Source organism: Megalobrama amblycephala, linkage group LG6 (assembly GCF_018812025.1).
Source record: "Megalobrama amblycephala isolate DHTTF-2021 linkage group LG6, ASM1881202v1, whole genome shotgun sequence".
Lineage (NCBI taxonomy): Eukaryota > Metazoa > Chordata > Actinopteri > Cypriniformes > Xenocyprididae > Megalobrama > Megalobrama amblycephala.
Genome location: NC_063049.1, coordinates 21,157,073 through 21,183,868, shown reverse-complemented (window position 1 = coordinate 21,183,868; position 26,796 = coordinate 21,157,073). Strand labels below are relative to the sequence as shown.

General features: G+C 37.2%; 1 protein-coding gene across 5 annotated transcripts in view; it reads left to right on the top strand.

Moving 5' to 3' along the window:
* Nucleotides 1-26,796, top strand: part of abcb6b (ATP-binding cassette, sub-family B (MDR/TAP), member 6b) — a 61,236-nt gene that overhangs the window by 13,461 nt on the left and 20,979 nt on the right. For all 5 annotated transcript variants that reach the window (XR_007185253.1, XR_007185252.1, XR_007185251.1 and 2 more), the window contains 3 exons: nucleotides 17,645-17,819; nucleotides 18,360-18,472; nucleotides 18,554-18,648. Coding sequence is in view for 2 of the 5 variants with exons in the window: in XM_048193355.1 (XP_048049312.1) it covers nucleotides 17,645-17,819; nucleotides 18,360-18,472; nucleotides 18,554-18,648 (383 nt within the window). In the remaining 3 variants the exon portion in view is untranslated. The remainder of the gene's footprint in view (nucleotides 1-17,644; nucleotides 17,820-18,359; nucleotides 18,473-18,553; nucleotides 18,649-26,796) is intronic.

Below are 26,796 nucleotides of genomic sequence, written 5' to 3'. Positions count from 1 at the left end.
GAAACCAAAGACTGTTACTGAGTTTTTGAAATGAGTGCATGCGTAAGAATAACCCCTCTCCTTCACAGCTCATTTCAAGGGAACGCCTCCCAAAACTCGTGCACGAGTATTGGAACACGAGTGTTTACCACCGGCATTCGCTCGCTGTGTCGTGTTAGTGGATTCATTATGTCGGACTCACCGCAGGTAACTCATAATCTGCAGATGTTACTCCTGTCTCCTGACAAAAACATTGCATGCGGCGTCTGTGGAGTGTGTAAAGTTACTGGAGAGCGCAGCTGCGCTCGTCTCTCACAAGGAACGTCACGGCAGTGATTGACAAGCCAGAGGGCCAATCCACGCTCGTCTCTCACAAGGAACGTCATGGCAGTGATTGACAAGCCAGAGGGCCAATCGCGTAAACGATTGGCTGATGTTTTTAAGGCCCTACCTCATGCACAGATGATGTATATTAATATTATTCCTTTCAGTGCACCTAATAAATAGTCTTTTATCAGTTAGTAAAGACAGTTTCAAGTAATATTGCAAAAATGTATAAAACAAAACATCCTCTTTAGCACCTTTAACCTTTATATGCAAACCAGATTAGTGTGAATAACTCTGAGTTCACCAGTGCGTCCAGCTTGCATTGTTGCCTACATTTCAATTAATATTTCATGCACAAGAGAAGCTGCATATTTTATATAAAGGTCTAGACTGCAGCTATAAAAAAGTTTTAAAATTATACCAGAAATTTTCCTTGACCCCACCTGCATCTCTACTGACCTCTAATGTAAGGTTTAAATAGTGACAGTGCTGGTGTTAGAAGAGAAGACAAAGAACTTGCATTAAAATGTGAAAAATTAATTTCCTACCAAGCTTGCTTCAGACAGTCCGCTTGAGAAGAGATTGTCCTTTAGTCATTCTAGTCACAATTTAATCTCAAACTGTTGATCGTAGTGCAGTGCTAGCATTGATAATGTTGTTAGTAGTGTCTTTTTAAGACTTTTAGTGCTTTTGCTCTCAAGCATTTCCATTGCTTACACAAACCTGGCTTCAGTTTACCTTTCTGAATAGCCATGGGAATACAAATGCTTAGTGATTGTACAACCCAGAACAGTGTGTAACAGGAGCCTGATTGAGGTGATGTTATACCAGACCATACAAGCTGTCTCAATGTTAACTACAATGCAGTGACACCAGTGATGTAAGATGCAACCATAGATCATATAACCTCCACTACACATGACAAGGTTCTGGGAATATGATTTACTGTTCGCTCTTATTTCCAAGTAAACCTGCCCCCTGTGAATTAATCATAGTGAGAGAGACTTAAATAATGAATATGGAGCTGTAAGCTGCTTTTACTCCAGTGTCCTGAGGGAGATGGTGGCCTCTTGCACAGCGCTGGTCTCTGCTCACAACTGCTAGATTCACTTTTGGACTGCTGGTCTGATCCAGGACAGAAGGTTGTTACCTTTACTCGCAGGTCTATGTAGCATGACTTGGCTCCCAATCATAAGTTGCATCCCAAATGACGCACTATGCACTAGGGCTGCACGATTAATCGTATTTTAATCGCGATAACGATATCTGCTTCTCTCGATTGATTACAAATAATCGTCACGATATTAGCCCGCTCGTTATTTATCCTGAAAACGTGTTTTTTCTTTGGGATATGCTTGTGGTTGCCAGATGCAAATAGATTAAATCTCCCAAATAGAGCTTTTCCCTAAAGGATATACTTTCTTGCCGGTGTTTTACTTAATCTGTGCAATCTGGCAACTCCGTGCACACGCTCCTAAATGCAGAAGAAGCGCTGATGACCTGAAAACAAACATGTGCACTGGAGTTTAGCGATCTCCACAGCAAAATTCTGCTTTTTGGAATTATTGGATATTGGAAATAATATTAGGAGTTTCGCTGTTTTATCTTTTGAAGTTCCTAAAGGTTTCACCAGTTTTCTTAATGATAATCAGTTGATCATATCATATCGCCACTGGGACGTTCTAAAACGCTTAACATTAAAACGCTTAACGTGAAAAACCTTAAAGGGATAGTTCACCCAAAAATGAAAATTTGATGTTTATCTGCTTACCCCCAGCGCATCCAAGATGTAGGTGTCTTTGTTTCTTCAGTAGAACACAAATGATGATTTTTAACTCTAACCGCTGCGTCTGTCAGTGGTATAATGCAAGTCAGCGGGAACTTGGACTATAAGAGTAAATAAAACACGACAGACAAATCCAAATTAAACCCTGCGGCTCGTGACGACACATTGATGTCCTAAGACATCGTGAGGTCTGATCGCGCTCTGACAGCGGCAGTGATGTCTCGCGCATATACTTCAATGAGAGCGAGACATCACTGCCGCTGTCAGAGCGCGATCAGACCTCACGAATCGAGTGATGAATGCCGTTGGACAGTGGTGTATTAGAGGTAAAAAATGATATAAATACTGTTCGGTTTCTCGCACAAACCGATCGTTTCGTGTTTTATTTACTCTTATAGTCCAAGTTCCCGCTGACTTGCATTATACCACTGACAGACCTCAGCGGTTGCAGTTAAAAATCATCTTTTGTGTTCTACTGAAGAAACAAAGTCACCTACATCTTGGATGCGCTGGGGGTAAGCAGATAAACATCAAATTTTCATTTTTGGGTGAACTATCCCTTTAACGTGGCTTAATTTACTAAGACAGTGTTATTAACAAACCAAACTTAGTGAACACCATACTAATAAATCATACTATGTACAGAAAAGCAGATGAGCCCAGAATATGAATGCAACATGTTTAATGAAGCATTTCCTCTCATAAAAAAAAAATGCCTAAGACAGTGACATTAAAAGACCAAACTTAGTAAACGCTATACTAATAAAGCATACTATACAGAAAAATACTTAAGTAAAAACTCAGTACATTAAGCCACGTTAAGCGTTTTCACATTAAGCATTTTAGAATGTCCCTAGCCAGGGACATATATATATGTCTATCAAAAAGCATCATTCTTTGCTTTACGAATTTGCAGGGCAATCAGAATCTGTGGTTTGTCTCATTTGCAAACGAATTGTGTTGCTTTAAAATCTAATGTGAATACAGGTTACAAAGCGCTCACCAAAACCATGTGTTTTGTATTGATTTACCATCTAACGAAGTTATCATAGTTGGTTAAATGAAGTCGGTGTGCCACCTACAGGCCTTTTGTGTGAAGTGTAGGTTGGTAAAGAACGTGCAAAATGGCCATTACTACATTACCCTTTTTGATTGATAATCACGATTATTTTGCTCAAAATCATAATCACGATTATTTATCACGATTATTCTGTTTAACCATTATCGTGCAGCCCTACTCTGCACTCATACACTATGTACTTATGCACTATGTACTCAAGGCATTCGGATGTAAACACGGAAATGTCAGGGAAGAGAAGATATTGCTGAATAAAGTCATTATTTTTGTTTTGTTTTTTAGCACAAAAAGTATTCTTGTCGCTTCATAAAATTAAGGTTGGACCACTGCAGTCACGTCGACTTTTTTAAACAATGTCTTTAGTACCTTTCTGAACCTTGAAAGTGGTGATTATTAGTGTTGTCACGGTACCAAAATTCCAGTAGTCGGTACCGATACCATGAAAATTTTACGGTTCTCGGTACCAATTTCTGTACCACAGTAAAATCTATTGGAACTATTTTACTATTTTATATAGCCTATTTTAAAAACATTAAATATGATTTGGAGTGTGTGTGTTTGTGTGTGTGTATATATAGGCTACTTCAATGAAATAAATTTTGAAATATAAAAAAAATAAATAAATAATTAAATGCTCAAACATCCATTGTGTACTGTTGAAAAAACCAGCATATGCTGGTAAGGTAGGTTTTGAAGCTGTATGCTGGTCAAATGCTGGTCCTAAACTGGTCCTGCTGGTCCATACTAGTCCTAAGCTGGTCCTGGACCAGCATAAACCAGCTCAAACCAGCATACCAGCTTCAAAACCTACTTTACCAGCATATGCTCGTTTTTTCAACAGGGGTAACAGACGTGCGTGTTTATTTTAGCTATTCCGTCAGAGAAACAACACACTACAGCCTGTAAAACTATGAAATAAATATCGGTAAATAATGGTAACCAAAATAATAAGAAAGTTAAATATTATTTCAAAAAGCATTAGTTTTTTATTTCCACACAAAGACGCGTCATATATAGCCAAAGTCCCGTTATTACTTTGATATAGCCGCTCTGCGCTTTGAGAGGGATGTGGGACACGAGCAGGAAAGAGACCATTTCTCTTTAATAATATCTTCGTTATCTCCTGATGTTACGAGCAACTGACACTTGTTGTGAAAGGTCTGAAGAGCGTGTTTTATCCTCCGCAGGGGCAAGACATTCAGGCTATGTTTGATTTAGCGCTGCCAGAGAAAACGAAAGTAAAAATCACTGGTGTGTGAAACGCGCTATACAAATAAACTTGACGCGCTTTATAAAGTCTAATAACAAGCACAAACTATGTTAAATAGAAACTGACGTGCAAGCAAAAAGGTTTCTGTCCTACGGTGTTTTTTCTACTTTACCACAGTAAATAATGTGAATAGCCTATAATAGGCCTAAATGCGAACGAAAGAAACGTTATAATCCCCTGCGTGAGTGAAGATTTGGGAAAATAAACAAAGATTTCATGTTCAGTGGAATAACTAATGGAATATTGTTAAATTCTCTGCTAATCAGGTGACCAGATCGCGATTCGGAAAACAGAATACGAAGCTTAAATGTATGGACTCACGCACCTCTCTTATTCGGCATTAACCAAAATGTTTCCATGGCTCCGATGTCACATTTAATTGCTAACCTATTATTTCTTCTGTAAACAAAGCTTTGTGCTTCACTTGTGTCATATTCAAGTCAATACTGGCACAGCCCTATCAGTGGGTACCGAATATACCCAGATTCTCGGTACTACCGGTAGTACAGAAATTCTGGTATCGTCACATTTTCAAAATTTCAGTATCGACTTGGTACCGAAGTACCGGTACTTTTGACAACACTAGTGATTATATTGTTGTCTATGGACGAGCCATATACCTCTCAGATTTCATCAAAAATATCTTAATTTGTGTTCTGAAGATGAACGAAGGTCTTACGGCTGTGGAACAACATGAGGGTGAGTAATTAATGACAGACTTTTCATTTTTGGGTGAACTAACCCTTTAATTTCTTTTAGAAATTGTACTAACCCCAAACTTTTGAACTTTTGTATATTATTTTTTATTTCTTTTGTGGAGATGCTTTAATAGTGACAAAGTACCTGAATAGTAGTGCAGAAAACATGGTTTATGCAACCTCCTGTGTGCTTCTGCTCTTGAGAGCGAGCTGAAATAATTGATTGGCTGAGAGTGTTTAGAGTTGGAAGCTGTGGTTTGTCATTTACATGGAGGAAGTACTGCTGACAAGCTGTGCTGGCAGAGAGAAGAGGTGATTGAAGGGGAGGACAAGTAAATTGTCTTATCTCTCATCCTCTCCTACACACGCATTCACAGCCTCTCCAGTATCATGTCAAATCCATTAGAACCACAACCCAGCATTCAAACAACCGCCTTCACACTTGCACATGATGGCCACACATTCCTGTTGTGTTAATGTGTTTGGAGCGCAGCAGGAAGCATGAGGTAGGTCAGCATGCCAGTACACTCATAGGGAGTGATCGCTTTCTCACAGTACAGGCATGAGGGGAGATTTACTTTTATAGAGCAGCTGTCATCAGTTCAGCATCTCATCCCTTTCACTACAGGCCAGATTGAACTCATTAAACTCACTGGAACATCAGCTTTGGACTCCTAAAGCATGAGCTGGCAAATGAATAGATCTTCCGCCAAGTACTGCACTAAATGAAGTGTGTTGCATGAAATTACATAACATTCCATTAATGTGAAATATTTATTAGACTGAGATGCACTCTTTGTCTCTTGGGACTTGTTCAGACAGGCATCAGAAATCGATGTTGTTTTTTAGGTGCTTTGAAATGATTCAAATCAGATTTTTCTTAATCCGTCTCAGTTTGAATGATTATACATGTATTTGATGTGTGTTCTTTGTGCGATGGGTTGTTCGGTCAGGTGTTGAAACGAGAAGACCACAAAACAAAGAACATTTACAGCTGAAGTCTCACACAGAGTAAACCTACATAAGTTTGCGTTTTTACTATGACACCCAAAGGCAACTGCAGTCTAAACAGATAAAGTTTGATGTAAATGCCTAAAAATGGCCTTTTTTTTTACCTAAACTGTTTTAACAGGTTTGTAGACATCAGTCAATGCTAAATAAAAATAGTCACTAACTAGAGGTTAGATGGGTCCAAAGGTTCTTTGGGAGAAAGAAATGACTTGTGGGATTCCAACAAAATATAATTTGTCTAAAAATATAAGAAAAGTTACTCAAATTTTTTTTTTTTTAAAGGTGCAGTGTGTAAATTTTGGTGGCATCTACCGGTGAGGTTGCAAACTGCAACCAACGGTAGCTCGCCCCTCCATTTCGAAGCAAAATAGAGAAGCTACGGTGGCCGTCTGGCTGACACAAGAAAAAGATGTCATCATCTGAGACAGCAGAGAGTACGTTAGCCAGTCAAGCAATGAGGTTTCTTCTTACTTCTAACAAAGAACGTTCTCTGCTCCTAATAAACCAGATGACTACTACTACTACTTGTTTTTTGTACGTATTCAACGTAGTGACGATGCAAGCTGCCTCTTAGAAGAAGAACAACAGAGTGATGAAACGCCCTCTGTAGAGCAGTTTGTCCGTTTAGGGCTACTGTAGAAACATGTCGGCGCAAAAAGACGACTTGACATGGAGGGGGACCATGGTGTATTTAGATAGAAATGCCTCATTATAAAGTAAAAAAAACATTATGGTGCATTATGTAAGGTCTTTATACACCACTGAAATCATAGTTATGTATATTTTATTGCGTTTCTTTCATAGATCCTCCCAAATTTTACACAGGGCACCTTTAAGGTAAAGAATGTTATTCGTCGTACAACAAAGAATAAACCATTTACAGGTACAGAGTTAAATGGGTAACACTTTACTTGAAGGGGTGTGCATAAGACTGACATGACACCTTCATAATCTTGACATGACACGTGTCATGAATATGAAGGAGGTTTTATGCATGTTTATGACAACTGTCATTAAATGTCATTCGCTCAATTATGTCATTTTTAATGCAAAGATGACATTGTTTGAGATGTCTTTGTTACGACAACTTGACATAAACCAATACATCATAACCTGTCATAATCATGACATAGCAGATTAATTATCAAACTTAAAAAACTACTTAGCTTTATGGGTTAACATTACATTACATTATTTTGGTAACACTTCAGTATAGGGAACACATATATAAACGATTAACTATGACCTTTCCCTCAATAAACTCTTAATTTACTGCTTATTATAGTTAATTGTTAGTTTAGGTATTGGGTAGGATTAAGAATGTAGAATAAGGTCATGCAGAATAAGGCATTAATATGTGCTTTATAAGTACTAATAAATAGCCAATATTTTAGCCATATGAATGCTAATAGTAATAAGCAACTAGTTAAAAGACTCTAGTTAGACTAGTTAAAATAAAGTGTTACCATTATTTTATAACAGTGTCATCTTTTTTAAGAAATTTGAAATTGTCTATTATCTGACCTTCTGTTGGTGGAAACTTAAAAAAACAAAAACAAAAAAAAAAAACATGAAATGAAAAATAGTCATGACGCTGTTAAAAAATTATTTGTCAGAGTATTGTCACTTAATGACATTTTAATGACAAGTTCAATTTGTACCACTGTACTTGAGCTCAAGATACATATTCATGACACTATTAAAATGGCCTCATGACAGCCAATGTCAAAACCAACCACATGACAGTTTAATGTAATGTTAAACCATAAAGCTAAATAATGTCAAATTGTCATGACAAAGACACTGACAGGTTATGATGTATTGGTTTATGTCAAGTTGTCATAACTCGGACATCTCAAACAATGTCATCTTTGCATTAAAAATGACTGAGCGAATGACACTTAATGACAGTTGTCATAAACATTCATAAAACCTCCTTCATATTCATGACGTGTGTCATGTCATGATTATGAAGGTGTCATGTCAGTCTTATGCACACCCCTTCAAGTAAAGTGTTACCGTTAAATGTTGTCAGTGTTTTCTGATTGTTTGCGACAGCATTGGAAAACGCATTCCTTGTGCATACAGCATACAAGATATGAAGCACTGTGTGTGGAGGATTGAAAAAAAAAAAACCTATGACACCAGAACGAGACAAATCTAACGGCTCGAAAAATCCACTTAGACCTCCTACTACAGGCTTTTGCAGGTGCGGGCAGGACAGAAAATTATACATTTAATCAATTACGAAAATAAATTTTACTTGCCCACTTAAAAATAGAGGAGAAAGCATTAAAATTGTGTCAGAATTTCATACATTTCCTGTAATTTTAGAAGTGAAAATACAAGTAGTTGTGCAACCAATCTTGTAATATTCAACAAATCAGTCGAAGGATACAGACACGCAAACTCTTAGCAAGAAACATCTGTTGGTCATTCTTCATGCTCATTTTCTCAGGTAAGCACTTTGACGGAAATAATAGATCAACAATTGAATCCCAAAGCCTTTGATGGTGTGGATTCCTCAAGGCTGTTTTCATTCTAGTAGTGGTCAATGATTCCACCTTCTCCATGCAGCATTGACGCCCTCGTGTCTGTAAGAACTGCACGTGAGATGTGAATTCATCTTGTCTGATGACGAGGGGAAAATATGACTCGGAAATATCAGAGCTATTTCTCATCAACTTCACAGCTGAATGAGTGTTGCTTCATGAGAGTTGTCATTGAAATAAATGGACAAGTGCATTCCTTCTCTCTGAGTTTCCTGACTTGTAAAACAAACAAACGCAAACAAGACGGAGAGAACAAATAACGTGGTTGGGAGCAAGGCAGGGAGAATGGAAAAGATTGTAATTCGCTAATAACAGCTATGAAAGCATTATTAAATGACTAACGTTTTCGAATAAGAAACTTTGAGGGTTGTAAATATTTCTTTTCAAAGGAATTACAAGTGGCTTTTGATGGTAGAATATTTAAGTTGTTTGCCAGCGTGATTTAGGGAGGGGTGGAGTCGGGGGGAGGGTGCCCACTGGGGCTCATTGATCTTCTAAGCGATGACAGCAGAGAAACACAGACACCACACTGACAGCTGACGGGCCACATGTTCTGTTGCGCTCACGCACACACATACGTCATGCACCTGACAGACAGCACTGCTCATGCTTAAAACCTGTTTCTGTCATGCCAACAATGTGCTTGAAGAGGAAGGTTAATTTCCGTTGATTATGTTCTAGCACGTGTTTATAAGAACACCTTGTGAGATGACATCCTTCTTTAACTGCGTCATTTGCGTAGGTTATGAGATTTATACTACTGTTCAAAAGTTTGAGGTCAGTAAGAATTAAAAAAAAAAGAAATTGCTAAATTTTTTCAACAAGGATGCATTAAACTTTTCAAAAGTGGCAGTAAAGACATTTATTTTTTTTTTTAAATCTCTTAAATGCTGTTCTTTTGAACCTTCTTTTCATCAAAGAATCCTGATAAAAATGTATCACAGTTTCCTGTTTTCAATATTGATAACATTAAGAAATATTTCTTAAGCACCAAATCAGCACATTAGAATGATTTCGGATCATGTGACAATGAAGACTAGAGTAATGGGGGAAAAAAACTTTTTAAGCATTTTTTAAAAATCTTACCGACCCCAACTATTTGAACGGTAGTGTACATACAAGTCAAGTCAAGTCACCTTTATTTATATAGCGCTTTTCACAGTGTAGATTGTGTCAAAGCAAGACTTTGCAAGTCATTGTGGTTTTTATTATCGCTTCACTAGGTTTGCATGTTTTGTGTAGCTGTACCTTTGTTTATGGTTTGTAAAGCACCTAGGGCAGTGATTGAAAATGCTTTATAAATTGAATATATTATTATTTTTGTAGTAGTAAATGTAGTAATTAGTAGTAGTAATTGTCAATTGAATAACAAGATTGGTCAAGTGATTTCAACAAGGCGTCTCCCATTTTTAGGCCACCTAAATATAAACTCGTCTCATGTGAGTGTACATCATTGTAAACATATATTCTTCAGAAGTACTATGTATACCTTTAAAGTGTAAAAGTTTAATTAGCAAAAACATCCTTTAAAACATGTAATCATTCACTTCACCAAGCTGCTTGTTTTAGAGTACTAGAATCCAGCCTTATTGATTTAAAATAAACCATTCCATTCATCCATTTTACTGCTGGAGCAGTAACATTTTGATGACCCTTCATGCTCGGATCTGTGCTTCTGTCATACTCCACTATATGGAACACTTCATAAAAAGAGGTTATTGATTCAGTCACGGTTGATTACAGAAGGCAGTTGGTCGCCAGAGACATTGTCCAGTTTCAGGAGTCTGTTTTTTGATTCATTTTTCTGACTGTGGCGTTGTCTTCTTTTCACGTAACATAATAACATGTAACTGTAGGAAGAAACAGAAGATGGAAACAAAGGCTGGAAAGGAGACTGAAAGAGAACGACCCCTTGCCCTTGCTGAACCTCATTTCTGAGGCACTGTGCTTCATTGAAGTTATGACTTAGTGGATTTCAGAGGAGAAGAGACTGGAGTCTATAACAATCCTGTGAAGTGTTAAACAGAGCAGCATGTGGAGGTTCGTGTAAACAAGATGTTTTGCGTACATTTGGTCCAGGTTAGACGCACATGGGTAGTACCCTCCCAGCCTTTTCTTGTGCCTTTCAAGTAAACGGTTGCAGCCCTGATTTGTGCGCACATCTGGTGGGATATGCAGAACAATACTTGTGCCTGCTTCTCACCAAGTGGATTCAATTTTAGCATGCTTTATGTTTTGCAAATCACAGTTTTGCTTGGGTTTCTCTCATTTTTGAGCATCTGATAACGCCTGTTTTCCTCGTCTGAGAGTCTAGACATGTTGTGCCATGTGAAACACATAACCAATTGACTTAAGGTTTCACAAACAAGCATGGACAAATCATAAAATTGTTGAACTAGACCATTTTGTGTCTAGCTACACTGAGTGGTCATTAAGTAGTTGAACTCTATTACCTGTACTGGTTGCAGACCAAAACTTGTCTTTTATAAAGAAAATGCTTTATTTGAAAGTAATTTTTATATTCCATATTTTTCATTTTTATATTGAAAGTATGGTAAATACTGGAAAAATGTACCAATTCACATTCAGAAATGAACACTATATTGCATGCCGTAAATATAACCTGTCGTTCTCATTTCCAGTAGATTTCACAATGACTTACCTCTTTTATGTACAGTGACAGATGCTGGCATGTCACAAAAAAAAACAAAAAAACGGTGTTTGAGCCGCATTACCTATCCAACCGGGGATATGAATGTTTTTTCCTTAGGCCAGTCACATACACTGTAAACCCTAACGGTCAAAATAATGAATTGATTTAAGTAGGACAAACTTAAATTAAGCAAATTAGTTCAGTCATATTAACTTACGAGTATTTAGCACTTTCTTTTTCTTTCGAGTACGCAGAATTGATATATCTAATCTGTTTCATTGCTTTAAGTTTTATGAACTAATTTCTTTTAAATTAGACAAACTTAAAAATGGACATGGTTTTCTGTTTCCCAGCAAGCTTTGCCCATGGTACTCGAAAGGGAGAGTAAATGCTAAAATTAAGTGTTATATAATGTTTATTGTGTAAGATTAATGTTTAGTGGGAGATTTAGTAGTGATTAATGTTTTGTTATGCTAATTTGAAGAGTTTCTGTTAATATGGGTTTTGGGAGAGTTACCATCATGGTGACAAGTGGTGCATGCTGCTTGGTTTGAGAGCAGGTATATTAAAGTCCCCCTGTAGTAAATTATTTTTTTCCCCTTAAAACTCATTGATCACCAAAATGACATATTTAAAAAAAAAAAAAAAATCAAGTGAAAAAAATTTCTTCATGCCTTAAAATAGCTTGTACACCCTTTTCTCATTTAATATACACGGATCTATAAATATGCAAATTAGCCCCGCCTCCACTCGCTCAGCCGTTTTCCTCTGGAAATGGGTGTTTGACAGTTTCGTTGCTCCTCTGCGCTCGCACATTTGGCACAGCCCTTGCAACGGTTCTGTCATTAATTAATATGATATGATATATAATGATATGCTAAAGCCTGCCGGCACGTTGTTGTGATTGCTTACAAGGTAGTCTGTGACTTCACAAACACCACCGATTTCAAACCGCGGGGGTTTTTTTTGTTTTGTTTTTTGTATTTTATGTTTGTTTTAAACATAAAATACTCAGCAATGGTGCTGACTTATGAATTTGCACATGGTTTGTCCTAAAGCATATTAAAAACACTACATTGACATATAAACAACATTAAAAACACGATCTTCACCACAGGGGTTCTTTAATTGTTTTATATCACTTCACTCATTCAGCAAGTGCTATACCATTCTATTGTTAACATGTTAGCAAATTAGCTTGTTATAGTTGGCTAAGTTTACAGTAATAAAATTGTTCACTTTGAGGTTACATGATAATTTTAAGTTAAATGTATGGATTAGTTTACTCAAATATTTCAATTTAAGAACAATTAAAATGTTCTAATAAAATTCTGCCAGTTCTGCTTACTTAAACTTTGAATTTCTTAAAGCAGAACTCAGTAAGATTTGCGAAGCTCCCCCTACAGGTTCCTTCAGTGAATCGCACTGTCGTAAATACTCCAAGCGCAGCTCTGGACTACAACGACTACAACGTTCACCAGCACAGTAGTTTTGCAAATACAGTACAAGAAATCTCGATGGAGGTGGATAATTTTAGAAATTGTCTTGTAAAGTCATAATATATACATTGTTTTTGAATTACCATAAAGCATTTTGTCACTCTCGCGAGAACGTGAACATGGGGCGAGATTGTGTCGGGTCGGCGAAGCTCAACTTGCAAGTGCTGTTTTTTAGCGTAGACGTGCCAGAGGGGGTTAGTGCTCGCCTCAAACACGCCACTACAAGTCAGTTAACCATCGTAAGGACTTAGAAAACTATTTATGAAGGTAAAAAAAGTTACTTAGTTCTGCTTTAACTTAAACATTTTTATATAACCGACTGCCTCAATTTTTTGAGTTTTGCCAGATTATTCTTGTTTACAGTGTAGTGCTGAAAAGACAGCAGTTTCTCCATGAATTTGGAGGGCAAGCGCCAAGCAAGACTTGTTCTGTGGCGTAATGCTAATGCTTTTTGGCAACGTACTGACTCACTTGTCTGTCGTTTTTTTTTTTCAAAGCGGTCACTTTTTGGACTCGCCATCTTCTAACATTACGCTCTGACACTGTATTTCTTGGCTATTTAATAAGAGATGTTTGACTTAGCTGCATTTATCAGTCCTGGAGGGCACAGTCCTTTTAAGCGTATTTAGCGTTCCCTATTGTTGCAGGTGTGTTGTTGACAAAGTCTAGACCCTGAATATAAGACGACCCCATTTTTTCAGATGTATTTCCAAGAAAAAAACATTGTCTTATATTCAGAACAATGCGCTATATAAACAACCAATTCATGGCACGGTGCACTGTAACTGCATTTTACATGCACATTAGTAAACAGTAATATGTGCCTCATTTTTCTTATTTTGAACAACTTGAATAAAAGGCAACATCCAAACAATGTGCTATTTAAGAATTATTACCATTTAGTGACATGAAATGGAGGTCCTGGTGTATTAGGGCTTCCATGAATACTGATTTTTACTAGTCGACAAATACAAATATTTATCTTATGTAAATGACAAACAGTGCAGCTTTAGCGGTCTAGTGGCCTACTATAGAAGAGTGTGTCCTGTGCAATGGAAGCTTGCGTATCGCCATTGATGCTTGCTTTGTTATAAATGGTACAAAACGGTAATTTTCTGGCAACCTCTGGACAGCATTTAGTTTCAGGTTCTCTGAGCGGATAATAACAGTTATGGCTTGTAAGACTTCTTAAAAGTACTCTGTAGTTTGCTTACAGCTGGAGCACTCCAGTTTCACTTTTTTACATCTTGAAATTCCAAATATATAGGACTTTTACACACAGGACTCACAAATATACCAACACATATTTTGTGAACAGAGAAATGCATCTCCTGTCAGCATATAGAACAAGTGCAACTGAATATATGTGATATGTGACTAGTTGACACAGGCTAGTGGTAGAACTTGACTAGTCACTGCTGTTGAATACTACTGTATATGAGTCTTTTCGGTAGAGAGAGTCCAGTGTTCCTCACTGATGGGAACCTGATTTTAACCTGAATCAATCTCGCATTGTAGCGTTTATGATCACAAGAAGGAAAAGATACTCAAATGCAGTCAATATCTAAATGACATAGACTAATGAAAATAAATGTCTGAATCATGCTGGTTGAGAGAATGGACATCCATGTTTTTTCTTATGAGTCTCACTAAAAGTGCAGTATTTCCTAAATATTGTAATGTATAACTGTGCCAATCTTGTCTGATTTGTTTTTTTGTTTTGTTTCTGATTCTGACTTTTTTTAAAACTTCAGTGGCATAAATGTGCTAACTTATTTCACTATTTGAATTCTGTCTTCTCAAAATGATTGAGAATACTGTTGCAAATAGGACCGGAAACTAGAGCGAAAGTGCCGTCTCTTTGGATAAAAGTTGTATTGTGAGGGGACAGATGCTACACTCCCATAAAGATCTGGGAAGCCATTTGTGTTTCACATGGCTGCAGTAAGCCCTCTCTCACCCGGCCCAGTCTGATGTTAATTAGTTCATAAATTAAGGACATTGACTTTTTTTAAGAGCTAAATGAATGGGAAGAATGAATGGAAAGACGGCAAATTAAGCACACTAAAAAACAGGCGAAAAATAAACAAAAGAAAAAACAAAAAAGCAATCTTCAAAGGGGGATCTAATTCGTCAGGCGTTTGAAGTGAAAACACTGAGGCTGGTTCCACTCGCCACATGGATTAATGGTCGACTGAACAGCCAGAGCACCACACGCTCTGCTCTCTCTCTCACTCTGTTATTATCGGCGCTCGGAGATGGGGGCTTTTCTTTTATGTGATCTAAGAATAATTTTGAGTTTCCCTTGTTGTGGGTAAGATTACGGTCAGTTTTTCTTACAGCAGTTAGTTAGATTCTGTTTGTACATCATTGAGTTTTGTTGGGTCAGTTTTCCTGAGCTGAGTACAAAAGAAAAAAAAAACTTTTCTCTAAGCCCCAGAGCCTCTAAATCTCTTATTTAAAGCTGAAGTGTGTCCTTGTAAAATGTTAAATTATTTTCCTATCCCAGCTTAATATGCAGACACAAATATAGACTATAAAAAGCAACAACCATAGGCTGATTTCTCTACCTATCAATCAAAACATTGGGTCTCGCTTTATTTTATCAAAAAATTGGCTTAGTTTAGGGTGAACTACAGCAGACACTAGCATTAGAGTTGAATTGGATGGTCATTTTTAGGCTTAATTGCTTGTTGTCTAAAAGTCTAAACTCCACTTGTATGCATTCACATTGTTAAGGTGAATCGCACTACAATTGCAAAATGTTTTCATAATCATTTGAAACATCTTAGGTTAATTTGTATGCCTCAAAATTCAGACAACAGCTTTAGTTTAAAGGCTCTTGTGGGACATTAGGACACAGAGAGGACACAGATAGTTATCACAAGTTCATAACTGTCAAGCTGAGACAATCATTGGGCTTGTGATACCTGTGCTATGACCTCATTGCCACAAACTCTAATCTGTATGGATAATCTCCCTTAATTGAATATTGATTTGTAGAGACTTTATGTCTGCACATTTGTTCATTCTTCAGATAAGATGCCTTGACATTCCCTCTAATAGTTATGGCTTCAAAGCCCCATTTTTTTGCTTTTACATTTGAATATTTTTGGAGAAGAATTCTCAGACACAACCACTTTGGCTCCAATATCCTCATCCTGGATGACTATTTTGAACACTCTGGATAATTTGTTTCTTTTGCCAAGTACGACAGCTGTCCACATGGAATTGTATAACTATTCCAAAAAAATATTGTCCGGACCTCTGGTGGGATAGAAAATACAGAGACTGGACTTCTTGAAACTTTAATTGAACACCCCTGCTTTAATATAGCAGCTTTTCCACCATCGGGCCGAACGGTTCTTAGAATGGTAAGGAACGGTTCCAGTTGTGTTTCCACTTGAGCCTGGTTTGGCACGGCTCGTGCCAAAACGTTCTTTGCCCGGAATTCTTGGCACGGTTGTCTCACCGTGCTTAATCGTGCTGGTGGAATCCGTGAAGTGATATTGCCACTCAGGATTGGTCACTTGTCTGTTTCCTGGCTACCATTTTCTCTGTGGCTGGCTAAGCGCTCTATTTGAGCGACGTAAACACAAATTAATAATAAAATTGAAAGAAATATCTGATCATCCTCCATAATGTGGTCGTTATTTACATCTCATATCATCAGCGTTACCAAGGCAATGACTGACACTTTTGTATTATATTCCAAAGAGCGGCTGTTATCAGCCCCACAGTGGAAAATGAAACCATAACCGTACCAGCTGGCCCGGATCGGCACAGAATGGAATTGGTTATGCAATGAGAACCGTTCGGCTCGACGGTGGAAAAGCAGCTTATATGACCAGCGTTCATTCTTCTCCAATGCAATATGTGGATAGGTATGATGAAACCAGTCACAATATGATTGTGTATTTGCCCTCCAAGTAAGTCGACTTTAAAAGTGGCCAGCTTTTCAAAACGCTAGACTTAGCAATCCATTTTTAGCGTATTGATAATGATTTATGGACTGAGATTTAAGAGTTAAAGGATTTAATATATATTGGTATTAATCAAAATATGGCAATATGTTTCTCATGCAGTCCATAAGCTTGTGCTCAAAGAGATGATATTTGGATGATCTGATTTAATCAAAAGTGGTGAAAAGTTTGAAAACCGTATATCATATAACATATCAAAATGTTATTCAGATGGAAACGACATAGACCATCTCCGCAGTGGGACTCTTGATAAATTGCTGAAAGGGGGTCAGCTTAGTGCTTCCTTAAAATTTGTGCCCATTCCAGACCTACTTTGTCTTGTCTCTGCTCCTCTTTATTCTGTTCGAAACCCTTGATGTCAGCTGGCACTGCCTCACAGAGTTTGCCAGGCTTTGGATCTCGGCAGGGGTCTATCGCCGCACCCCTCCCAACAACAGCCAGCATGTGAAGATTGTCACCCTGCTTTATAATTGGGGTTTCAGATCTTCAGAGCTTGGGACCCCTTCATAGCCCATCAGCACCTGGCTCCTTAACTTTCAAAGGCAGTGAAGACCTCCAAACCCTCAGGTGGTGAAATACTTTAAAGTTCGATCCCCACCTATCCACGATTCACCTGTTGTTATAATGTAGGACTACGTAAAGCTAGATGGTCTTTGTGTGGCAATAAAGAACTAGAAAACTACATGGCAAATGACTAAACAAAATGCTTCAATCATTTGCATATACTGTACAACAACACATAAGAATTTCTAGCTGGTTATCAAGTTCTTTATTTCAATGACGTGTACCTTTCTTGACATACATGCAGGTGAGACAGAGCTCCCTCCGATCCTACATTGGTGTAGTTCCTCAGGACACCGTCCTTTTCAATGACAACATCCGTGAAAACATTCGCTATGGACGCATCTCTGCAAGTGACCAGGAAGTAGCAGAGGCTGCGATGGCTGCTGATATCCACAATAAGATATTATCCCTTCCAAATGGTACAGGACTGCTAACTTTTCATAGCTAGCTTTAGTCAGTTTTTGCCTGTTCAGAAAGTAGCAGCATTACACAGGAAGTTTTATGATGCAGCCAAAACATAGCTACATCCTTGGAATACATACACTACCATTCAAAAGTTTGGGGTCTGTAAGACTTTTTAATGTTTTTGATGATTTGGTGCTCAAAAACATTTCTTATTATTATCAATGTTTAAAACCGTTGTGCTGTGGAAACCGTGATAGATTTTTTTTTATTCAGGATTCTTAAAAGAATATATGTTCAGCACAGCAAAACAGTACTTATTTGAAATATAAATCTTTTGAAACATTATGAATGACTTTACTGTCACTTTTGATAAATTTTATCCATCCTTGCTCCAAAAAAGTATTAATCTTTCTGACCCCAAACATTTGAATGGTAGTGTAAATAAGTGATTTTGGAAGATTAAATCATATAGGATTGTAATAACATGAGGGTGTGTAAATGATTACAAAATGTTATTTTTTTTCTCTGAACATTCCTTTTATTATTATTGACAGGATATGAGACTGAAGTGGGTGAAAGGGGTCTGAAGTTGAGTGGGGGAGAGAAACAGAGAGTGGCCATCGCTCGCACAATCCTAAAATCCCCTCGCATCATTTTGCTCGATGAAGTGAGTAAAGGATTCTCTTGAATTTTGACAATTTATGATTTGGGTATGTACTCAATCCTGCTTTGCAAATTTTTCTTTCAGGCCACATCTGCTTTAGATAGTCAAACAGAGCGTAACATTCAGACTTCTCTTGCTAAGGTGTGTGCCAACCACACCACTCTCGTCGTGGCACACAGGTAGGTTTGATTCACATTGTTAACAGAAGTGCTAATGCAACTTAAAATGATGGTCACTTTGGGGAAATTACTTAAAACTGTAGCTTCACAATCTACAAGTCTCTTATAACTTAAAGTTATTAAATTGCTGTTAAAACCATTTAGCTGCTTCATGAAGCTGTACATTTCTTTGATATAATATTTTTACAAAAAAGGTGTAAAATACTGACTTCTAGGGACTTGTTACATTCTTCTCAACATGGTTAAGTGACTTTAGTTTTGGTTAGTTAAGGCCCGTTCACACTAAGGACAATAACTATAATGATAACGATAAACAACAACTATAACGATGACGGCACATAGAAACTATATCACTGAAATCACTTTCAGAACATTTTTTTTCCTGCTGATGGACGATGAAAACATTGACAGCCAATCAGAATCCATCTTGCTTTAAGAGATCATGCATTTAACACTCTGAGGTCTGAAGGTATCGCCGGCGATACCACCGTGGTTTTTTCTTATCAGTGTGAAAGAGACTCAAAATACTCCGTCAATGTTGCACATACAATTAAGAGTTATACACCATTTTAATCTGTGGAATATCTTCTTTCATTTGTGTACACTCAGAGTAAAAACAAAATGTTGTGCTCTTTGTAAAATAAAGAAAACTAACATGATGCGTGATCTCTCCTCTCCCTCTGAACGAAGTCCAATCTGATAGTTCTTAGAAAATGAACTGTAACTTAGTGAATACTAATGACAAAAAAATTGCACTTATGTCTAAAAAAACGTTAAGATGTTAGGTTTTAAAACATGTAAGTCAAATCGAAAACAAACCTTCTGTGTTTATGTAATCTGTATGAAAAGAGAGCCATGTCAGAAGTCCGTGATTCAGCTCATTATCCGCTAATGCGGCCACGCCCACGGAGCCAGTGCCATTCAGACGCAAATTCAGAGGCAATACATGCATTCATCATCTCAATCGTGTATTTATTGTCTTCAAAAGTGTTTTGAATAGCCATATTTAGCGATCTCTTGCCTCTGTTAGTTCCTTGATTGTCACATGATATTCCTCTTCTTTTACTGAGGCATTTGTGGACAAAAGGGGCAGAGCGCCCTCCGGCTGCAAGTATGAATGATGAAAACACAGTATCCAGCACTCATAGTAATGACAATAAATATAGAATAATAAATATTATCTCTGTATAGAAAATTGATATAAACATATGAGAATCCATCAATATTTCTCCAAATGTGTATGCTTTTAAGCATATTAAGAAATTATGGTCAATATAAGATTTTAAGAGTCAAAATGTGAAGCTTGAGTCTTAGATCTTTTTAATGATGTATAGTTTGTCAACTGCACATCAACATTTAGGCTCTATAATATAACAAATATAGTAGCCTATATGAAATGCCCTAGAGGTAGGAATGTTCAGACGCTTTGCATCACAGAAATACATTATATTTGAAAGTATATTAAAATAGAAAACCATTATTTGGTTAGAGACTTGAGACTTATTTTAAAAACATTATAATGGCATTATAATGTGTTCAATCTTTTGACTGGTAGTGTAATTTAACATAGGCCTATACAAAATTTTCTTCATATCATGTACAATAATACGTGCATGCATGAGATCACAAAAATCATGTTTTTTTTGTCCTGAGTGGACTTTAATCCTGTTATTAGCATGATCACAGAGGGTTTTTTCACAGCCTACCTGACTGAAAGGCCTCATTAATATGCAAGTCATTTCAGGTCATTATTATTCAATTCTTTTGTCTTCTCAGGTGAGAATCACCCATTATACATGAGGATTCCCGCCTCCTCGCATACTGTGTTTCTTGACCAAAAGTGTCTTAGAAAATTTAAATCTCTCTATTGTTTTATATGAAGGAGTAGGAAGGATAATTTTTACTTCATTCTGAAGCAAAAACTCTAGTCTACAACCTCCAATACCTAGAAGTCTTATGAACACAGATTTAATATACTTTTTTTGGCCTTATTTCAGTGACTTAAGTTTTTTGTTTTTTCAATAACCACGCATAAACGTTATTCCTTCAAAAACACAAACATGTACATACATGTTCCTCACATATTATTGTAGCCTAGTTTGTGCTGAATACAGTGTAATGACACTTTTTCCATTAATATGTTTATGAACAACTGAAAAAAGCACAAATGTCAGGGCATGTCAAAACTTCTCCAGGGCCCCAAAAATCCTCAAACCCCTGCATGCATGATCTCTTAATTGTCAACAGATGACAAAATTGTAGTCTGCGCTCATAGTAAAGAGAAACATGTTGTATGCTGGTGTGGATGCTAATATAGTTATCATTAAAGTTATCTTAAAGGTGCCCTAGAATCAAAAATTGAATTTACCTCGGCATAGTTGAATAACAACAGTTCAGTACATGGAAATGACATACAGTGAGTCTCAAACACCATTGTTTCCTCCTTCTTATATAAATCTCATTTGTTCAAAAGACCTCCGGAAAACAGGCTAATCTCAACATAACACCGACTGTTACATAGCAGTCGGGATCATTAATATGTACGCCCCCAATATTTGCATATGCCAGCCCATGTTCAAGGCATTAGACAAGGGCAGCCAGTATTAACGTCTGGATCTGTGCACAGCTGAATCATCAGACTAGGTAAGCAAGCAAGGACAACAGCGAAAAATGGCAGATGGAGCAATAATAACTGACATGATCAATGATATTTTTAGTGATATTTGTAAATTGTCTTTCTAAATGTTTCATTAGCATGTTGCTAATGTACTGTTAAATGTGGTTAAAGTTACCATCGTTTATTACTGTATTCGGGGAGACAAGAGCCGTCGCTATTTTCATTTTTAAACACTTGCAGTCTGTATAATTCATAAACACAACTTCATTCTTTATAAATCTCTCCAACAGTGTAGCATTAGCCGTTAGCCACAGAGCATATAGCCTCAAGAATTCAGAATCAAATGTAAACATCCAAATAAATACCATACTCAGGAATCGATGCATGCATGCAGCATGAATGATGAACATCTTGTAAAGATCCATTTGAGGGTTATATTAGCTGTGTGAACTTTGTTTATGCACTGTATAACTGCACTTATAGTCGAGAGCTCGGGAGGGTAGGGAGTGAGAGATTTAAAGGGGCCGCACAGCCTGAATCGGCGCATAGTTAATGATGCCCCAAAATAGGCAGTTAAAAAATGTATTTAAAAAAATCTGTCGGGTGTTTTGAGCTGAAACTTCAGACACATTCAGGGGACACCTTAGACTTATATTACATCTTTTGAAAAGACGTTCTACAGCACCTTTAATAGTTATCGTGTTGGTTTATGTTTGGTTTTACTCTATAGTAATTGTTTATCTTTACTACCTGCACTACTAATGGAAGTCATCTTTCTATCAGAAATAAGAAATAAGGTGCTGTCACATTTACCATCACATTTCTGTGAATTTTTCATTTCATAATTTCAGTAGGAATTCACGAGATTAGGAATTTGCATGAGGGCAAAAAAGTTCCCCACTCAGATTTCGTAAAAGGTTCAAGATGGTCACTTGGACACATTGACCAACAGAAAGCTGCTTGGTTTGATAGTGCTTTGCTACATACATCACTACACTATTGACGATGGACAATTTGTCTGCAAAATTACACTGAAATATCACTAATGTGTCCACACCTTTAAATCTGTCCTGATGATACACTATGTTCAGGCCCTGAAATATATTGTCTACCTCTCTGAATCCAAGGCTTTATCCCTCAGATAACATCATGTATTGATAAAAGCTTTTGTTGGGCCATCTGGGCCGAATCTCTAGCATTAATTAAATTGATCTGTTTGTCCTTAAACCCAGTGTCTTCAGAATAACACCCTAGCCCAAAGAAATGAAAGGTGTATGAAGGATAATCCAAACAATACCAAGCAGCTGTCTCACAAATGAGATAAAGCTGTACATGACATACTAGCTGAGCTCATAGTTCACACCTATGTGTTTGTGGAGTAGTCCATTAAATATTTTTTAATATCTGCCAGCTTATAAAAGACAATATATTGGATTTTTTTTTCTTGGTTTTATGAAACATTTAACAGTACAGCTACTCTACAGCAGTTGCCACGACTTTGAAACTCGAAAAATTTTGCGCGCAATAACTTTTTTTTAATGAAATGAAAACGGCTTAATTGAAAAATAAAGCAACTTAAAGGGTTAGTTCACCCAAATACTTGTCATTAATTACTCGCCCTCATGTCATTCCAAACCGAAACACAAATGAAGATCTTTTTGATGAATTCTGTAAGCATTCTGTCCCTCCATAGACTGCCTTTACATCTAGAACTTTGACGCTTCAAAAAGTTCCGAAATAGTTTGTAAGCACGCGAACAAACCTCTTCTTCCAGAAGCTCAAACGTGCTGCATAACCAATGAGGTTCATTCTCGTGTGATACACAGCACATTTGAGCTTCCGGAAGAGGTTTGTTCACATGCCTCATTTAGGTTCATTTGAGCTTTTGTTTATGTTCGCTGATCAATGTCTATATGCTAGTAAATGTAAATGAAATCTGTTCATCATATAAAGTGATCGTGTCTATTCAGAAAATTTGAACTCAACCACTTAATTCATATGGATTAGTTTACAATCTCTTTATGAACTTTTTGATGCCTCAAACTTCTAGTTGTTAAGGCAGCCTATGGAGGGTCAGAAAGCTCTCAGATTTCATCAAAAAGATCTTCATTTGTGTTCCGAAGATGAAAAGTCTTACGGTTTTGGAATGACATGAGGGTGAGTAATTAATGACAGAATTTTTTATTTTTGGGTCAACTAACCCTTTTTATGGAGATTTCTGGTGTACTTCAGTGTGACTGCATGTTGATTTCAGACATACTTTTGAGTCTTTTCAGTCTTTTCAATGCACTTCTCCAGTATTTCAGTCAGATGGTTATCATATAAAGCCACACATAGCAGCATTTAAAACATCTGTTCAGGGCAGCGGATGGTTGACAGGTGAGCGGGCTGTCCTTCACTCTTCCATGACTCATCAGAATAGATTAGTGTTCACACTACAGATGTGATGTGATGTCACATTTGTGTCTGACCACCTTCAGATGTGGTTTCAGTTATCTGACCACAAAATCTCTTTACATTCTTTACAATCTCTAAACACTGTTTAGTGCTGTCCAGTTGTGGTGGATAACAATAGTGAAGATGGTGATTGCAATGGTGATGATCACAAATATTTTAAGATTGTGAGAGAGGGAGAGAAAAAGATTAGATGGAAACAAATCACTGTCCCTGATGACGCACTTAAGTAACAATCACTAATAATTCATTTGTGAGAGGACGTCTCATTGACATCATTGCAGCATAGACTGTAGCTGCGTTCCAACTGACATGGTCCCTATGCAGTGTTCACTGCTGCCCACTACCTGAGCACAGGATATCTGTTGAAGTTCTCTTCACTTGACAAAATTCATTTATTTGGAAGACCCTGCAACATCATCAAACACAGACAACACTCTGAGTATAATTTCATTTGTATTTGCATTTTTGTTTGTTGTCTAATTCATTCAATTGTATGTCCAACTGTACTTTCTTCTCATCCTCTCTAATTGTTCAGTGATTCAGTGCTGATTACTCAAACTGCAGTTGGACACTTTACAATTTGTCTACATTTAATATATTTGTTTTCAGAAGTTGTGTTAATCATGAGATGAACCACAGTACAAATATGCACCAAACTTTTTTTCCAGAAATTTTCACCTCTAGTCCACACGATAGTGTTTGATAAAGGTCTGCTGTGCCCTCAACAGAAAACACATGTGCGCCTGATAGTTATTAGTGTGGAATTATTTTATATTGGTGTTTTATGAGAAGAGCGAACACGTTTCACATTGATTCAAACGCCTCGCTCGCTTCCTCTCTGCTGGTCACCTTTTTTTCTTGTCTTTCTGTGTCACATTCCACCACTCTCGTACTCCTGCCGTCACTTTCGGAAAGTGTCTCTGCCCGTCCAGCGTGTCTGTTTCCTTCTCTCTAATGTTTTTCCCTCTGTCTCTCATTGCTTTCCTCTTTAGAAAATTGTAAACACATCAGGATCAGAGTCTGCGAGCTTTGATCCTGTCCAGCCTCTGAGACAGTGGTGTCACTTTGATCTGTTTTGGGGTGGTGGTTCTGGGGTTAGCGATCAATAAAGAAGTCTCCGCTCCTTTGTTTGAAGATGAAGGGCAGCTGAGAGGATGACCTGTAGAAGGTTTCGGGTGTGAATTAAAGAAGCTGTGTGTGTGGATTAGATTAAGGGGGATCTAGTGCTTAAAGATGCTGCCGATGCTGCTTTAAATTAGGGAATGCGTTTACAGTACAACGACAGCTGAATCGCTCTGCTTTGTGAACAGGATGCAAACAAGGATTAAGTTTTGATGTGATGCAGGAATAAAAACAGGCTTTAATGGCAGAGTAAGTGGCCTGTTTCCTGTCTGTGCCCTTTAAATGTGAAGTCTAATGTCTTTGATGTTAAAGGTGAAGTCTAATGTCTTTGATGTTAAATACTTTTTCCTATCATACTAAAATACTTAATACTTTCGCCTATGTAACTTTATATGCAGACAACTACTAGAAAGCTATTTTTAGATTGTAAACATTGTGGCTCTGTGGAGCAAGCAAAGCATTGCTCTGTTTTCTTTGAGTATCCTGATTAGCCTGACACAGCAATACTGACTCAGCCAATGATTTGAGTTTGAGGTGAGACAGTCCATATTTTCTAAAAAAAAAAAAAAAAATGAAAAGGCACAGACACTAAATCAACATCACAAAACTAGCAGTCATCTGCATATAGGCCCAAAAGTTGCACTTAAACACACTGCCAAGACTACAGTCAGTGGCCAACTAGCCTATACATTCTGTGCCAGCTTAAGAGTACATAACTCTCCATACCATTAGGTGGCAGTAGTCTGTATTCATTCAAAAAAGTATAATGGAAGAGCTGCCACTGTAGCTAAACAAATCATAAACAAAACAACGTTTGCTTTCCAGTGGGCCTGTCCCAATACCCACAATTGCTTCAGTCTGATAAATGTTAAAGCTCAGTGACCTTAACACACCCTAAATCCACATCTTTAATGCCACATTGAAGCGGTGTTTGAAGCTAAGCATTTCATATCGTTCATCATGTTCAGGAATTCATGTTCTCTGAAATTGTGATGTCCAGGAACATTTTTTAGTGTACATTAAATTTAATTAGATATTACAAATAATTTGGTAATATGTAAAGTGTTGCGTGTTTTATTGCTACAGATATGAGTGTGTATTTTGCAAAATGTTTGCAACTGCTTTTTATCACTTAATCAGAAGCACCACAATTAAATTGTTGTCTCTTTCGTAGGGACTACTAAACAGACATTTATAAGTTCATTTTAAAGTGCAAAGTATTAAAAATCAAATTGTGTAAATAAAGTTCTATAAAAACTTTACTTGCATTTTTACTACACTATGAGTGTGTCTCATTGGGTAATCAAAAGTTTTACACACTTGCGGGCTTCACACCCACTTAAAGGTGCCGAAGAACATGTTTTCAAAAGATGTAATATAAGTCTTAAGTGTCCCCTGAATGTGTCTGTGAAGTTTCAGCTCAAAATACACCATAGTTTTTTTTTTTTATAAATTTTTTTAACTGCCTATCATTATAAATGCGCCAATTCAGGGTACGCGGCCCCTTTAAATCTCATGCTCCACGCCCCAAGAGCTCGCGCTTGCCTTAAACACCATAAACAAAGTTCACACAACTACATTACACACTGTTGGAGAGATTTATAAAGAAAAAAGTTGTGTTTATGAATTATACAGACTGCAAGTGTTTAAAAAATGAAAATAACGACAGTCTTGTCTCCGTGAATACAGTAAGAAACGATGGTAACTTTAACCACATTTAACAGTACATTAGTAACATGCTAACAAAACATTTAGAAAGACAATTTACAAATCTCAATAAAAATATCATGGATCATGTCAGTTATTATCACTCCATCTGCCATTTTTCGCTATTGTCCTTGCTTGCTTACCTAGTCTGATGATTCAGCTGTGCACAGATCCAGACGTTAATACTGCCTGCCCTTGTCTAATGCATTGAACATGGGCTGGCATATGCAAATATTGGGGGCGTA